Source organism: Mercenaria mercenaria, chromosome 7, assembly GCF_021730395.1.
Source record: "Mercenaria mercenaria strain notata chromosome 7, MADL_Memer_1, whole genome shotgun sequence".
In the NCBI taxonomy this organism is placed as follows: Eukaryota; Metazoa; Mollusca; class Bivalvia; order Venerida; family Veneridae; genus Mercenaria; species Mercenaria mercenaria.
This window is the reverse complement of record NC_069367.1, coordinates 78,214,203-78,232,089: the sequence shown is the minus strand read 5'-3', so window position 1 is coordinate 78,232,089 and position 17,887 is coordinate 78,214,203. Positions and strand designations below refer to the sequence as shown.

The 17,887-nt window shown below is 33.9% G+C and overlaps 1 protein-coding gene across 1 annotated transcript; it reads left to right on the top strand.

Annotated features, from left to right (window-relative positions):
• Window positions 1–9,525: 9,525 nt before the first annotated feature.
• On the top strand, window positions 9,526–15,600 carry LOC123553885 (protein PML-like). Its single transcript, XM_045343599.2, has 5 exons — window positions 9,526–9,774; window positions 10,330–10,862; window positions 11,929–12,491; window positions 12,836–13,049; window positions 13,368–15,600. Exons 1-5 carry the CDS (start codon window positions 9,701–9,703, stop codon window positions 14,009–14,011), a joined length of 2,028 nt encoding a protein of 675 aa, XP_045199534.2. The 5' UTR covers window positions 9,526–9,700; the 3' UTR covers window positions 14,012–15,600.
• The last annotated feature ends 2,287 nt before the right edge of the window (window positions 15,601–17,887 follow it).

The window sequence follows — 17,887 nt, the reverse complement described above, 5'->3', positions numbered from 1 at the left end:
CAGATATCCCGAATTTGTCTTCCACCCACAGGCTATTTGCCCGCCCAAGTGAAAATGCAGACTTTAAAACAAATTGCCCCCGATTGAAATGGTAGATAGAACATTTGCTACCCCCACAGTAGTTTTTATGAAACCGACATATGCCCCTCCCCCGCTTCCAAGAGATTTGTTCATAAAATATTGTTTAAGATCTCATCTAAAGACAATTATTTCATTGCAGGTTCCAATATTTTGATTGTAACATATTTTTAAAACTTTTCTAATTTACACCTCTTATATGACAACAGAAACAATAAAAATGCGTTAAACAGTGCATATCATAAAGCACATAAAGTTTGCGGTTGAAAACACATTCAGTCAACTTTTGTTTAAATTTTGGTGAGCTTCTGTCCATCTAAAATTTACCCATAAAACTACCCTATGATGCTGTAGTATTTGATGTTCTATTTACCCTTTACATGTACAACCGAACCTTAGTCAATAAAGTGCGGGGGAACATTGTGTGAACTTATTCGTAACGGGTAATAAAGTTGTTATAGCATTTGGTTGTGTGCCTGGCTCATTCTCCGGAGGATGGTCAAACATAAAATAACAATACAATCTTGTCAAATATTCTGGCATGTAATTTTGTTCTAGACATTTTAGTACCAGTGGTGTAACCTATGCCCATACAAAACACATTAAAACAGCAAACAAAACATACAGCTAATGGTAAAGAGTAAAAGTAATAAGGAACTTTTATATTCTTTCAGTTTCTATATACAGCTCTACGACCGTCCTTCTGCAACTAAAAGTGATATATTAATTTTGTCAAAATAAATTATATGTTTCCTTTTTTAGTCTGAACATAGAGTTAAATGTGTAACTGTGCAAGGATATTGCGTTGATTTGTTTAATTGTAGCCGTTATGTTTTTGATTCATCAAAAGTGTTTCATTTTACTTATTCAACTTTTTTTTGCTACACGAAGATAGGCAGAAACAACATCATAATATTACATGATGTAATAATGTTATTAAGTTCTTTGTATAATTTATATGTAAACAACATGACCTTTCTTGTTGTTTGTCTGCATGTGGTCGTAGTCAGTTTCTGATGGATGTACACTGTATATAAGGAACTTAATATTGCAAGAACTTTGTCATTCCTTGGTCAAAATTGATGAAATAAGCTCAGTCAAATTCATTGAAATTGTTTTCAAAACAAATTTTCTGTTGATATCGCTAGATGAAAGGATTGTGTAATCATCCTCGCGTCATCTATACAGCATGATATATAATGATGGTATGTTTTGAAGAAGATGATGATGATATTTTGGTAATATAATGATGATGTATGTGTGTTGTTTTTTATGATTCTGTTGGTAATGATGATTATTATGATGGTTATATAGCGATGATGATGCTCTGATAATATAGTGATACGTTGTTGATATTGATACGATGATGATGATATGATGATGATAGCATCATCATGATGAGAAGACGATGATTATGATAAAGGCATGATATAATGTCAATATAACGATGACGGATATAATATGATGATGATACGATGATGATGATATGATGATGGTGATAAAATGATAATCATATGGTGATGTTTACAATATTATCTGATGATGATATAATATTATTACACTACGGTGATGATGATGATGATGTTATGTTATGATAATATTATAATGATATGTTATTTTATGATGATATTATGATGATATTGATATAGTATGATGAATTTGATACGATATGAAGGTGATGATATGATGATGGTGATGCTTTGATGGTGATAATGATGTTGATGATGATGTTATGATACTTATGATGAAATGATGATGATAATATTACATGATGATATATTATGGTACGATGGTGACGTTGATAATGATGATGATATTCTGATTGCGATATGAGGACGACGATGATGATCACTTACTTACCTGAATATATTTGTTATAATGCTCCATATTACGAAATCGTTTTAATGTTACGTAATTATGTACTAGTATTCCATATTTCAACCGATACTCAGACTTCAGGGTGATACGTTAGGTAAAATGAATCAAAGGTAAAAGGTAAAAGATGGATAAACGGTTAAATCAGTTTTGTCAGACTCTTAGTTTAAAATCAATACTGATATATTCATAATCATATTTATTTAAATTCCTATTAAGTAACCCGCTGTGGTCGACAGGTTTATGTCACATGCTTCAGATCACTTTTCCCTCTCTGTTGTGGGTTCGAGCCACGGTCAGGATCAATGCAGCAATCAATAAGCAATCCAGCCAGCATTCGCTTTTCTCTATCTAATACGGGCAAGGCTGTGGCTTCAGTTCGCACTTACGAAATTGCAGTCATTCGGATTCGAGCCTGAAGAGATTATGATGTCAAGTTTCGTATTATTTCTGTCAACACATATTAATAGACAAGGCATTGGGTTATGTTATGTCACAATGTTTAAATTGTTTTTATTTGTTTAACATCTCAAATCGTTTGTTTTAAATTTCAATACAAGAAAACATGACATCTAATTTCAGCTACAAATATGAAGGTTTCTGTTACTGCACTACAGAATCTGGATGGAACTTCATTATGATAAAGGGTAAAACAATCATCTTGTTTAATTCTAGAACCAGAAAAGATGAGTTATATACTTTTAAGCTCATGTAATAAACATACAATTTTGACACGGTATTCATTACTAAGAATTTCCACACAAAAAATAATAGGATTTTATATAATATAAATCATTTCAAAAGTCTCTCATGCGCTTGCGCATTACATTGAAACAATGTATATTTTTTTTTTATATCATAAAGATACTTTGCAAAATATCAAAATTTTAGTACGTTAGATAATAAAATACATTATGCACATACCACATAAATTGAATGTCTTACCTAATTTTATCGTATTTACACAACAACATTGTGGTAGCTGATTGGATTAATTTCATTTCATAAAATATTCAGTCGTCCTCAGTAACATATGCATTTCGGCTTGCAATATAGCACTTTATAAAAGCAAACACTGAACATTCGCCTTACTTTTCCCAACAAATCTCTGCATTGTGCCAGTTTCTTCGTTGGCAGCTTATATCATAGGCATCTACTTGTTAGCGTTGCCTGTAAGTCTCTATATATGCTATATATATTTCGCTAGTGACTTTTCTTCTGTTCATATTCATTTCTATAAATTCAAACATGCTGTATGCCATAATATCAATGAAATAAAGCCGCGGCCAGATCTCGTCTAGGTCTTTGTGTTTTAAATTGTTGTTTTTTGAATGCTAATAAGAATACTTTAAGAATATTTGTACGGCTGTCACAGATATAGTGAATCTCATAAAATCTCAGTATATTCAACCTCGGCGGTAACCTGTCTTAAGCTGGTCCTTGCATCAAGCAGTCACGGTAGGCACACTATCCGAAAGATGTTTTGTCCTCAACGTTACCTGACCTAGGCAGCCGCCTGCCTTTGGCAGCCGCATGGGTCCATTCCTCTTTGGGCTGTTAATACATCTTTAGCCGTATATAGTTTATAATTTTGAGGTTGCGAGTTTATACTTTTGCGGGTACGCATACGTTTAGGTTCAAAGAGTATCTCATGTGGTAAAGTTCAGAAAATTAAAAGATGTTCACACAAAAGCTATGTGTAAATGTAAAAGTTATGTGTCCTATCTATGCGATCCTATTTTGTCGTTCACCAAAAAAAAAAAAAAAAATCATTTCTTAAATGTAAAACAAACATACTGGCATTTTCTTTTTGTTTTATGATTTTTCGATCAGACTGTTTACATGTTGTAGTTCTGTGCCATTGTAAAATATGTCTAGAATTTTCAAATGACAACACCAGACAGACATAATTTGCTGTTACCTTTCGATAAGGTCATATTACGTAAAACTGTATCAGATTCAAATCAAAATATTATGTTACAGATTTGCTCTCAATTTTTAACAGTGCGAGTCTGTGAGAGTCCGTCTTAAATCTAGATTATTACTGAAAGTGTATCGTAGGCTAATTAGCAATAAATGATTTATCATTGCATTTAATGTTGGTCAATTTTTGATGTTAGTACATATCATAACCTTGTTTGTGGAATTTAAAAAATATCCTGATTGACTTATAAAATTATTAGAACTCTGGGGTCATACCAATTATTTATTGGTATTAAAATTATAATTTTGGTTAGAACCTCAAAATATTGCACAAAACACACTGTATCCACTTTGTCCAAAACCAAATACGTTCGAAACATTACATCAGTCCTGTAAACTTTATACAAGAAGTCGGGTTCAGACAAGTTATAATGTAATATCATAAAATATTACTTGGACAAACTTATCTCAAAATGTAACAAATAAAATGTTGTATTTACTACAACATTTACTCCGGTCTGTGTAGCAATTATTTATTTTATGAATTTATTTATTCATTTTTGTACTTTTATTCTTGTCAAAAACTATACCTCAAAACTGAAAGCGTAAAGTGGCTTCCACGGAATAAGTGATGCATTTTTGTAAAGGTCAATAAAAGTGTACAGTCAGTCCGGGATTAAAACCCGGGAACCATCGCTTTCAGGGTTGTTGTCTACCGACCGATCTAACCGGACAGCTTGACACAAGGTCTCCTCTTATATGACCAAGTCTGTACCACAGCACAAGTCCGTACCACAGCACAAGTCTGTACCACAGCACAAGTCCGTACCACAGCACAAGTCTGTACCACAGCACAAGTCCGTACCACAGCACAAGTCCGTACCACAGCACAAGGAAAACGGGAAAAGCTCTGTGCCGCGCAGTCAAATTTACTAACATAGCCTCATTTATAGTAAACAGATGTACTCTCATCGTCAGTCAATCTATGCAGCTGTCGAATGATCTGAAGCTCTGATTTGTACTCACATTCTCTACTTTTCATTTGTGAGATCTTTTTCTCATACTTTGCTCAGGACGTTTGAAAGGCTATAATAGGCGAGAGAAGCGAGAGAGGCGAGGGGAAATTTAAACCACAAGAATCTATGTTTATTACAATGACAGTACTTGTTTAATCTAGATACGAGTATCATTGCAAGTTTTTCGTAATTAGCCACATTTTTATCAAAGCACTTCATGCGGGCCAACCACATTTGATACATGTCGTAGATTTAAACAAAAGATAATAAGTAAGGGTAGATTTCTCGGAAGCACAGAGCACTATAAACACAGCCTCAGCGCCACGCATTTGCAAAGTAGACCCACAAGAAGGAGAAGCTGTAACGGAAAAATATTACAGACGGGTTGCTTCAAAAATTCAACAAGTGCATTTTAATTTTATGCAAAATATAGATAGAGTGGGAGGAAGGGGTAATGGGCAGAAAGGGAGTAGGGGAGGAGGTTGAAGGGGGAAAATAGAACAAGGATGAGTATACAAAGGGAATGCTACGTTCCTTAATCACAGTTACACTGATCACATGATGATTTAAAACATATCATTAAACCGTTGTAAATGCCGATAACTTAGCCCCAATGTTTCAAAATAAAGGTTCTCGTAGAAATTGATTTTTCCGCAACACAGTTATAGTTACCCAAGTCGAAGTTGCGCACCATTCAAATAACATAGCGAGATTTATTTCTCTTTTTTTTTTTGGAAATTCCTTATTTCTGTAAAATTCAGTTTATGGTGTAACAAGTTAAGATATGATTATCACTGCATTACACTATTTTTCAATTGAACTGATACTAAATATTGAATTTAAAAACACGAGAGATACATACACTGCCCGAACAGTCATGATAGCAAATACGGGACCCATATGAGACCCTTCTGGGAAGCATATTGATTCAATACCACAGACATGTATTAAATTCAAAGAAAACATAAAAAACGAGTCTTTATTATTAATAAATTTCTAGTGCAGGACAAATATATGTAATCCTTTATACAACATAAACTGCCTTGCTCAAAATGAGAAGCATTATAACCTGATATGAGGTATTCATAATTAACAGGCAATAAACTATTCCTCAGCCACATTTTGGTTAACGAAAAATGGGAAACTGATATACACCATCAATTTAAAACTTATGTTTTATGGACTTTTCGTAGTAAGTCATGATCTGACAGAACTACAACCTGTCTTAATTAGCTTGCATAAGAATATCACTAAAAAGCAAACTTAAAAAAGAATAGTTTAATCAAGAGTAGTTGAAGACCATGGACTTTGAAATTATAAAAAGAAAACAAAAAACTAAAGATTAATGAAAGTGGTAACAGATTTATCATGAATATCTTGTGCACAGCCCTCCTCTTCACACACCTAAAACGTTCCCCATGCTAAAGTTGACAAAGGCGGACACAATCCCCACTTCTCCTTTGATTTTCTTATCCAATTATACCCAAATGATTCAGTTATTTTTTTTGATGGTTATTAAATCTTAAGTTTTGATTTAACAATATCAAAATGATGGGATGGGTTGGTGGCTGCAGCGGTCAAATCTAACAGGGGTGTGTGTGGGGGGGGGGGGGGGGGGGGGGGAAGTGGGGGGTGTACTGAGAGGGAGGTACTGTACACTCATTATTTTTCTGTTGTTCAGACCATGATCTGAATATTTATGTGGGATCCAAATTTATTTTGTTTATTCTATTAATTTAACGTTGTTGATTTCTGTGTATGGTTTAATTTTGATTATATTAAAAAAATTAAGATTATGCCTCAAAATATAAACATTAGCTAGAGATATATGAGATTATTTCCCTTAAGTAAATAAATACCAGATGTAGTTTAAGTTTTCTTGATACGATGCAGTGCTTATGATTTTGGATTTTATTTTTAAATATGAAAATCATTTAAAAAGGGAATTTCCGTCAAAGTTCCAAAGGATCTTCTTATAGATTTTATTTACAATTTAAGGTATCGTGTAATACTTTTATTTCTGATTTAAGAAACAGTCTCGCCACGTGATATTTGTCCGCGTGCGTACTAGTTATGGCATTGTTGATAAGAGGGCAAATGTCAGCAAGTCACATGCATCTTATATGTTTCTGTAACGTTTATGGCTAAGTCTAATCAGACGGCAACCTCGAAATCAGATGTTTTAAAAGTCCAGTGTTATGGTATTGATCACCAAGGTGATCTACGATCTATTGTCAGTTGCATAACAATTACGTAATACTTTCTAGTATGTTTCTAAAAATAACTTCAGTGACAAAAAGCCCCGTCAAGAAATCTACATACCACAGCTATTGAAGAAAAGATATTTTGACACTGTCGGATAAAATGAAAGAAAATATGACATTTTCATAAGCGCGAAACGACATTTAAAGTCGTATTAATTGCGTTACTGTAAGTTAGAATACAAAATTGTATTATTCGTCTGTTTCTGGTTATTTTAAGTCATCAGTAAGTGTCAAAGTCCTCCGTTACCATTACAGTCCTCTATTATTATTACAGTCAACTGTTATATTTAAGTCCTCCGTTATTATTACAGTCATCCGTTGCCATTAAGTCATCCGTTATTTTTACAATCATCCGTTACCATTACAGTCCTCCATTATTATTAAATTCATCCGTTACCATTACAGTCATCCGTTATTTTTACAATCATCCGTTACCATTACAGTCCTCCATTATTATTACAGTCATTCGTGACCATTACAGTCATCCGTTATTTTGACAGTCATCCGTTATTTTTTACAGTCATCCGTTACCATTACAGTCCTCCATTATTATTATAGTCATCCGTTATTTTTACAGTCATCCGCTACCATAACAGCCTCTATTATTATAAAAGTCATCCGTTACCATTACAGTCATCCGTTATTTTTACAGTCATCCGTTACCATTACAGTCATCCGTTATTTTTGCAGTCAACTGTTATATTTAAGTTCTCCGTTTTTATTACAGTCATCCGTTACCATTGCAGTCATCCGTTATTTTTACAGTCATCCGTTACCATTACAGTCATCCGTTACTTTTGCAGTCAACTGTTATATTTAAGTTCTCCGTTTTTATTACAGTCATCCGTTACCATTACAGTCATCAGTTATCATTGCAGTCATCCGTTACCATTTCAGTCATCCGTTATTATTAAAGACTTAGTCATCCACTATCATTACAGTCATTCGTTATCATTACAGTCACCCGTGTTCATTGCAGTCATCCGCTACTATTACAGTCATCAGTTATCATTGCAGTCATCAGTTTTCATTACAGTTATCCGTTACCATTTCAGTCATCCGTTACCATTACAGTCATCCATTGCCATTACATACATCCGTTGTCATTACAGTCATTCGCTACTATTACAGTCATCCGTTATCATTACAGACATCCTTTATTATTACAGTCATCCGTTGTCATTACATACTTCCGTTGCCATTACAGTCATTCGCTACTATTACAGTCATCAGTTATCATTGCAGTCATCAGTTATCATTACAGTTATCCGTTACCATTTCAGCAATCCGTTACCATTACAGTCATCCATTGCCATTACATACATCCGCTGCCATTACAGTCATTCGTTACTATTACATTCATCCGTTATCATTACAGACATCCGTTATTATTACAGTCATCCGTTGTCATTACAGTCATCCGTTGTCGTTACAGACATCCGTTATTATTGCAGTCATCCGTTGCCATTACAGCCGTCCGTTGCCATTACAGTCATCCGTTATTATTACAGTCATCCGTTGTTATTACAGACATCCGTTATTGTTACAGTCATTCGTTGTCATTGCAGTCATCCGTTGCCATTACAGTCATCCGCTACTATTACAGTCATCCGCTTCTATTACAGTCATCCGTTATCATTACAGTCATCCGTTACCATTACAGTCATCCGTTGCCATTACAGTCATTCGCTACTATTACAGTCATCCGCTACTATTACAGTCATCCGTTATCATTACAGTCATCCGTTACCATTATACAGTCATCCGTTGCCATTACAGTCATTCGCTACTATTACAGTCTCATTACAGTCATCCGTTATCATTACAGTCATCCGTTGCCATTACAGTAATCTATTATTAATACAGTCAACCGTAAATATTACAGTTCTCCGTTCTTACTACAGCCATTGATTTATTTTATTGTTAGCAATCCCCGTTATTTAAAACATTTAAAGTTTTAAAGTCCTCCGTTACCTTGGCAGTCCTCCGTATTTATTACAATCTCCCCACCCCACCCTCCGCTAATGGAGCATTGTTCTGTTATTGTAACAAAAGAGTTACTTTTTTCACCACACCCATTATATAAAATCATAAAGAAAAATATTCAAACCGAAAATACCCTTTGATATGAAAGTGGAACTAGTGCGACGGAGGTATTAATGCTTTTATTGCAATGTAGCAATCGTGCATGTCGAACAACTGTTTTTGAAAACAAAAGTCATTGTCAGTAATTACAGTAAAACAATAGTGCCAAAACAATCGTTTAAATATTTTTCTGAAATTTGAAACTAGCGAACTTATAGTTTAACAAAAATCGTGTAATTATCAAATGGAAATTTGTGACCTTAGATCAAAATAACGTGTGATAAAAGTAAATTTTAATGGGGTATCTGCCGTGTACGTTTTATCTTTCTGTTTCAAGAACAATAAAATGTCGCCCTTGTTTTTATCTTTCCTGTCGTCTGCGCGTATAAGTAACTAAAATGTAATTTGAATCAGTTTGTAAAAGGAATTATTTATTTAGGTAACCCACTCAATTAACCCATGGATTTGTCGAAAGAAAATAAAAACGCAAAAACAAATAACGCGCAGAAGAGGACATACAGAGATTTCTGGAGGTAATGATTAATTAATCATTTAACTACTTAAGTAATTGATGTTTGGAGTAAAACAAAAACATTTTATATTTAACTGATATTGAGAAAGAGTAATTTTGTTAATAATAATAATAGTTAAGGATAAATAATACATAAATAATAATTATCATGATAAATTTTATTACTATCGTAATGATTGTGACCAACATTATCATAATCTTTTCACAATCTTAGTTTCATGATAATTGTCACAGGGTCAAGTGGAACTATCTATAATTGATTAAACATACGATTTCCTTTGATTTTCAGTACTAAAGAACTACTAAAGAACTATTCCAAATTTAGTAAACACTATTTTTGTTAATAATGAGAAATAAAAAGTGTAAACAAAATGACTTATTCGTAATATTTAGGCCCGTATTTTCTGAAGTATGTAAAATTGACAGACAGTAAAGAGAACGAATTTAGTTCTCAAGGTAAAATATGGACTTAACTAAACATTTTTTGTTTAAAAAAAGTATATTGAGACATAAATCGTTAATATGTTTTCAGTAGCTATATTTGTCTTTTTATCAGACAGCGTAACTCACTACCTCAGTTTCAAAAGGAAAAACCAAAGTCTTTGGACCGAGACAGAACTTTCGTAAAATCTGATAATAAGACAGCAGACAACAATTTAGAAATGTTACGTGCAGAAGATGTGAAAGAAGAATTTCTCGTCTGCAGCATTTGCACGCATGAGTTTGACGAAGACTCGCACGTGCCGAGAATTCTACCATGCCTTCATACATTCTGTCAAGACTGCTTAAGAAAGATCGTTAAGGCAAAATCAATGGAATGCCCTCTTTGTAAACAAGACCATGAGCTCCCAAGAGGCGGAATCACCGGATTTGCAAAGGATACAACCAGACGAAACCTAATTGACTTCATCAAAGTGCGCAAGCGCTCGTCCGAAATACTGTGTAAAGATTGTCCAGAAGAGCAGACGGCGACAGATTTTTGCAAGGAATGTTATATATTTATGTGCCCGGACTGTACAAAAGCACATAAAAGAAGTCTTGCGTCGAGAAAGCACAGTGTTCTTACTATTAAAGAACTGCAAAATTCTGGTATGTCAAATGTCGCAAATAGATATTTATCGTTATTTCTTCTTTTCTCTAATAGCTTCTATCCGAATTTACTTATAAAGGGGATAACACGCAAGGCGATAACTCATAACAGTATTTGATTTTGAAAGGGATACCAACTAAATGATAGATAATTAATACATTTCGAGAACTTTTCTATATATGTGAGGACTTTTTATATTCAGTTTTTATTTTTATTTTTAATAATTTTCCTCGAATCCCAATAAATACTCATCCTTTTATATCAGTCTTCATCACACTCGCATATTGAGATGAAAAAAAAATGTCCGTACAATTATCAGTAAAGTTCTCTGTTTAGTGATAAATGAAATGCAGTTCTGAAATCTTTTTTTTTTTTCGACATGTAACTGAATTTAAAAGTCGAAAACTAGAGGGGAAAAAGGTGTCATAAACGCTTTAAAGAAACAGTCCATTAATAATTCGGAAATATTAATGAATGGTTCATTCTTCATGTTTCAGTATATTCTAAATCACTGCATAATTTAAAAGATAGTAACACGTTCAAATCGTTGATGTGACACTGTGAATTCTAAATTCTTTTTTCTTACATTTTTATTCGAAGATAATGAGAAATTCTGTTCCTTAATTATGATCAAAGGTAAAACGTATCAGATTAGCGCGCACAATATTTAGATTCTTTGTTTGAATTTCAACATTTACGTTTTTTTTGCCTCTAGAGTGACAGGTACAAATAAAACATCACGCTATTTCTTCATAATTATTGACTTACGACAATATAGAGTTTAGAATAAAATGTATTTCTTTGATTAATTTTCCTTTTTTACCATCTACTACAACAGAAGTTGAATTTGAGAATCCGGTTTGTGCGGGTCCATAATTATATGGTTCGGTAACTTCTTTCTTGTAGCAAGATTGTGATTGATAAAATTGCGTTTCATTTTTCTTATTATAATAAATTTTGCAGAATGTGTCATGTGGACCATGGATCTATTTCATAAAACGTTGAAACAATATTTTATAACTGTAACATCCATCAATCTATACCTGTTATTTTCTTGCTTTGTAGGCATAGATGTATTTCGGCGAAAACTGGTTTGCAACAAGTCCGGCCACGAGGGGCAACAACTCGCCTTTTACTGTACAAAACCCGGATGTGAAACTTCAATTTGCACAGCGTGCACTGTGTGTGACCACGAAAAAGCAAAAGGCCACCAAATCATCAATGTCCAAGACCTTTACAAAGTTAAAAAAGAGGAACTGGACCATTTATTCAAAACTCTAGAGGCGGATATATCGTCTGCAAAGTTCATTCTGCAACAGACAGAACAGGAGTTACTAAATTTGGACATCAAAGAGCTTGAAATTGAAAAAGACATTGATGATACGTTTGACAGGTGTCAGAAAATGCTGTTGAAACGCCAACGTTCACTGAAGGGGCAGTTAGCAGCAATTTGCGAGCAGAAGAAAAGTAGTATACAACGACACGTCGAAATTATCGAGAACTATTTAGATAGCTCCGCAAACGCCAAAGATTTCTCACTCCATGTTATAAACCATACAGACCCGACAGAGTTTGTTCCCTTACACACAACATTGCTGCACAGACTTCAGAATATGTCACTGTTAAAGGTATGATTGCATTTTTACCTTTAATACATAATTCTATCATAAAATGCTGAGAAGTTTATAACAAATCAGATAGTCTTACCGTAATTAGGTAAAGTAATATCTAAAGGGTGCAAACCAAACTATCGCTTTTTTATTACGTTTTAGTATAAAACTTCGAAATGAACTGTCACGACCGTTTTGAATTCGGAGGAATATTAAAACCAACTACAAACACTTGATTAATATGATTTTGTCCTTCTGTGTTTCACGTTTCATTTAAATCTAAACATCGGTTTTATTTAGTTACTTGATCTCTAAATTAATTAATATATCGCCTACCAGTTAAACACAAACACTTTTTTCAGTTTGACCGACAAGTACTAAACATTGAAAGTCCAGTATTTGATAACAGCCGTATGGAGTCCGAATTTCAACTGTTTACCCGCTCCATGGGAGATATTTCTACCGTCATGCAACAAAAGAAACTTGCAATATCACGTGGTCACACTCACATTGGTCTGTCCTCTGCCTCAACCACGCGGCAAATGGCGGACGACAAGCGTTTCGGGGATATATCATGTATGTTTATCAGTACATTCATTGAATTTTGTAGTTAAATCCAAATTCAGTTAATATATCAGTTAATAAAAGTGATTGATCCTCGGATAGAATATCAGTAATACTGATTCAATAGTAAAAATAAACATTCAGTATTAATATATTTTATAGATATTATACGTATATGCCCTATCAAAATTAAATAAAATACCATCTTTCGATGAGAGAGACTAGAAAACAAACACAAAGAAACCGTTGAAGACACAATTTGCTATGACTAATATGTTTACTGAGACTGATAATAGTCAGTCATTGCTAATGTTTATAATATCATTCCAGGTCCATCATTCTATTACGATGTAGAAACTGTGCATCAGTACCGTGAAATCAGCGACAACCGTCGGGTGCTTCGAAATTACTCAACTGTCCAAAAACAGGGAAATATTCCGGGTAGCAGAAAACTGAAAAAGTATCGCGGCGTTCTTGCAAGTCGAGCATTCCATGTACCGGGGAAATTCTATTTTGAAATACTTATCACCTATAACATTGTTCGTCCGTTAGACAATATAAACTTCGTATTTGAAGTTGGTGTCAGTCGCCGCAGTGACATTGATCATAATTATTATGTGTACGATCAGCCAAACGCTTGGTCATTCTGTGGTCAACATTGCGACGACCACAAACAGGTTTGCATCTGGTGCCGGCACAACGGGTACAATTTAGCCCATGCTCCTCTCACTTCGAACACACCCGGGACAACATTGACTCGAACATTTGGGTTCCTTTTAGATGCAGATAGGAGTCAATTCACTGTTGTGGATGTGTCAAGGAAAAGAAAGTTCCACACGTTCCAAGGGGTAGATTTTAACCATGGACTCTGGCCAGTGTTTGGTTGTCACTGGCCTAGTAAAGTAAAACTTGAAATGTTGCTGAAAACAGGAAGAGATATTGAGAACATTCCAAGCATAATCCATGCAGTTTAGTAAACATATAAACATGATTAAAAAACGAAATTGAAAATCGGAAGTATCTGATCCTGTCATGACACAAATATAGAGAAGTGTGTGTAACATTAATACCAAAGAGCTCCTCTGGGGATTCTTGATGATACAAAGTATAAAAATGTAACACTTGATAGACGCATTATTAAGGACAGTTTGCATTAGGTCACACTCATCACTGTAGAATATTATATAAATATCATATGGCAGCGTGTGTGACATTGATATTGTCAACCCGAGGGCAGAATGTCATCCGAGGCGAAAGCCGAGTTGTGACGTTCTGTTTCCAGGGTTGACAATATCAATGCCACACACGCTGTCATATGATATTTATTTTATTATACCGAACAAAACTAATCACATAAAAAAGTTTTAAAAAATGTTTTTAATTCATGTAATTCAACAGTTTCATCTTAGCGCGGTAATCGCCTGTGTACAAATTGAATAGTGACGTCATTACTATATGTGTACATGGGAGGCAATCATTTCATGATTTGGCTAAAAAATTGAAGCAGTTATTTGCTCTTATATGACATTCAAAATATCAGCGCGGTCACATGACCTGACAGTCACATTCGCTTGGTCACGTGTCAAAATGGTTGAAAATGTTTCTGATAGTCAAAATATCTCTTTCTCGGGTAATGGGATTTTATCATTGTAGACAAAAATGAGGTACAAAATGTATAATAAACATGATTATGCAGCTGTATATACGCAAAAATTGAAACAAAAACAGTCGAACCTGTCTGTAAAGACCACCTCTGAGAAATGAACAAATGATCTAAGTTGACAAGTGGTCTCTCAACACAGGTAAATCTAAGCTATTTGTGGAAACTGTAAAATGATTTTTTTTCGGCGACGCCGTCTAAATTCGTTTTCGTTACCTATGCCACGTGACTTCAGTTTGCAAATCAAACTACTTGATAACGCATTATAGATAATTTATTAAAATGGAAGATTTATGCAACACTCTGCCTGATTGGACGAGAGTGTCAATTTCTTTCACTCTGTTGATTTTGCTACGCTGAGTGAAATGTAGACAAAGCGTTTATCCTAAACGACGCTGTTCACAGTTTTAAAGCTAACTTTGGCTCAGTATATTTAGCAAGAATATTGATATATCTCAAAATGATAAGTAAGTTTAATAAATATGATAAAAACCTGTCCAAATACCAACATATATCAAATTAAAGAAAGAGCTGAATACGGTCTGCGTATCACATGAATAAGGGTGTGATAAGAGTCTTTTATGTAGAGAAGTGCTTTTTAAAAGACTTTCCTTGTTACAATTGTCGTCTGTATATGAAAAGGTTTCTTGCTTTTGTGACTTATTCAGATTGCATATTAAAAAGAGTACTTGTTTGCTTTGATATATTTTTCTTTAGTATAGTATGCAAATATTGAACTCAGTTGAAATCTGTTTTATTATATATATGCTATATAATGACTGAATCTCATTACACTGAAATGAAGGTATGCTGCATACAGTTTATCTATGTGATATCACTACGGTCAAACTTTGCTTATGAAACAGAAATATTGGTATAATTACAATTGTATGTTTTGCTTGACCTTCACTTTTTTATAGGTGTGACGTCATTGTCCAAAGATTCATGAATAGCGAATATGCATTTGTTAAAGCGGGATCAGTTGGCCTATTTTAGAAATAAATAAAAATAACAAATAAAAAAATCCTTTAATTGATTTTTTCTCATGTATTCTAATCAAACTTGATTTGTAGCATCTTTATAAGGCCCGCAGCCAACTTTGTTCAGCTGGGACATTTAACCCTTTTAGGTGCTGCTAGAGCTAAAACTAGAAATGCCTTTATACAGCGTCTCATGAACAGCTTGATGGATCTTTGTCATACTTGGTCTGGAGCATCATTATAAGGTCCTTTTCCAAATTTATTTATATAGGAACTTGGGCCATATTAGGGACCACTATAGCTAAAAGTAGATATGCCTTTCTTCGCATTAACCACTAAAATGTAATGGATTTTTATCAAACTCGATGTGTAACAATATCGTAAGGTCTCCTGCCATTTTGTTACAAATGGGGATAGGGACTAACTTAGCTAAAAATATAAACACGTTTAATGACCTCTTCTCATGAACCGCTTCATTAATCTTCATCAAACTACTGCTGTAATTATTCGTCTAAGGATAAACGAAACAAAATTGCAACCCTACGAAACCTTTGCGAAAAATTAAAAGAGAACCATCTTAATTGTTAAAGTGCGGTGTTTAGTTTTGCAATTTGAAAAATGTTAGATGAAAGATGAATGTTAGATGAAAAATTCATAAACTTCTTTCCTTATTACAATTCGCCGACCATCATTTTTAAAGATATTTCTTGTTTCGTTATGTATTAATTTTCATTAGTTTCGCTATAGCATTAATCAGCGAAATAAAATCCCAACGAAAGAATAAAATTCCAATTCATTTTATTTTCTAAAGTTAAAACATAAATTCATGTCATCGCGAGGTAGCCGTGTTTTCTTTTCAAAAGCACTATATGTCATGCCCTGGAAATTAAATGATTTCAAAGTAAACAGAAAGAGACGGTTTTATTGTAGTAGCCGTTATCAAGAGGTGGTCTTTAGCACAGATTTGACTGTAGTTCATTTGAAAAGTAAAAGACGTATTTTTAAAGGCGAAACTCACACGTTTGCCAGAAAATTACTTCATTTATCATACTGTATCTGAGAATCACGTATATTGGCAACAGGAAGTCTCTCTGGGCAAGTGATTAAGGTCGCTGTGTATAAATTACTGGTCCCCCATTGCAGTTGTTCAAACTTTGCTAATGGTGTCAAATTATTTCATGTAAGAAAGGCGTCAAATTAGTTCGTCGAATGTCGCTTATATTTACCCTCTTGATGTGCGCCTATATTAAATTGAAAACATCTTTAATGTAGGGATTACGCATGTCTTTTCGTGTTATAACATCTGCAATTGGTCTCGGGATAAAGAACGGATGTATATCATTTATATATACAACAAGTGTAGATGCTTATATGGTAGAAAGACTATCTTACACATCTAAGCACTTTTGCTGCATAACGTTAAACGTTCAGTTGCAGATTGTACAGTAATAAAAATACTATTGACCTTTGACAGCTGTAGTACATAGCAAAGCCCATTTTACATAAGAATTTCTCATTATATGCTTATAAATGACCTATAAATCAGAAAAACTGCAAAGAGAAGTAGTGGTAATGTATCTTCTTAGACAGATTTTTTGTCGGGCATATTGCTACTATGGAAATTCTTTCAAAACTGGCGGCTGAAATATGGGGAGGGATACATGTGTAATTTGGTTTGTTTATATTTTTGTAATTTAAATACAAAAAAAAACTACTTGAAAGTGCTACCGAATTGTCAGGCATAGATCCACAATGAAACAAAAACTAAAAATGGCTTACATAAAACATGAAAATGCCATCTTACTGGTACAAAAGGATGATTTCATTCTTTCCGCCATTATCTGTTTGCCCTGAAGTGGTGCTTGATTACCTGTTTATTACTATTACATGTATTCCATGTAAAACTGGGATGTTGTCGAATTTAAACGAATATTTTGGCAGGGGGTATTAATTTGACAATTTAAATATCATTCAGTTTTACTTGAAACGACGTCTACTGGCAAGGAAATATCCTCTCATTTCAAATTTTGAACCATAAAAGATTTTCAAAATTCTTTTGTTTGCAATACAGTTACATAATAATTATTAGAAAAATCATTATACTTGATCAAACGCCTTAAAATATTTGGAGTTTCATTCCGCTAGTCTGTCAAAAGGGAGAAAACCAGTACATAACATATGTTAGAACTTATAAGTGAAAGGTTTCCCTT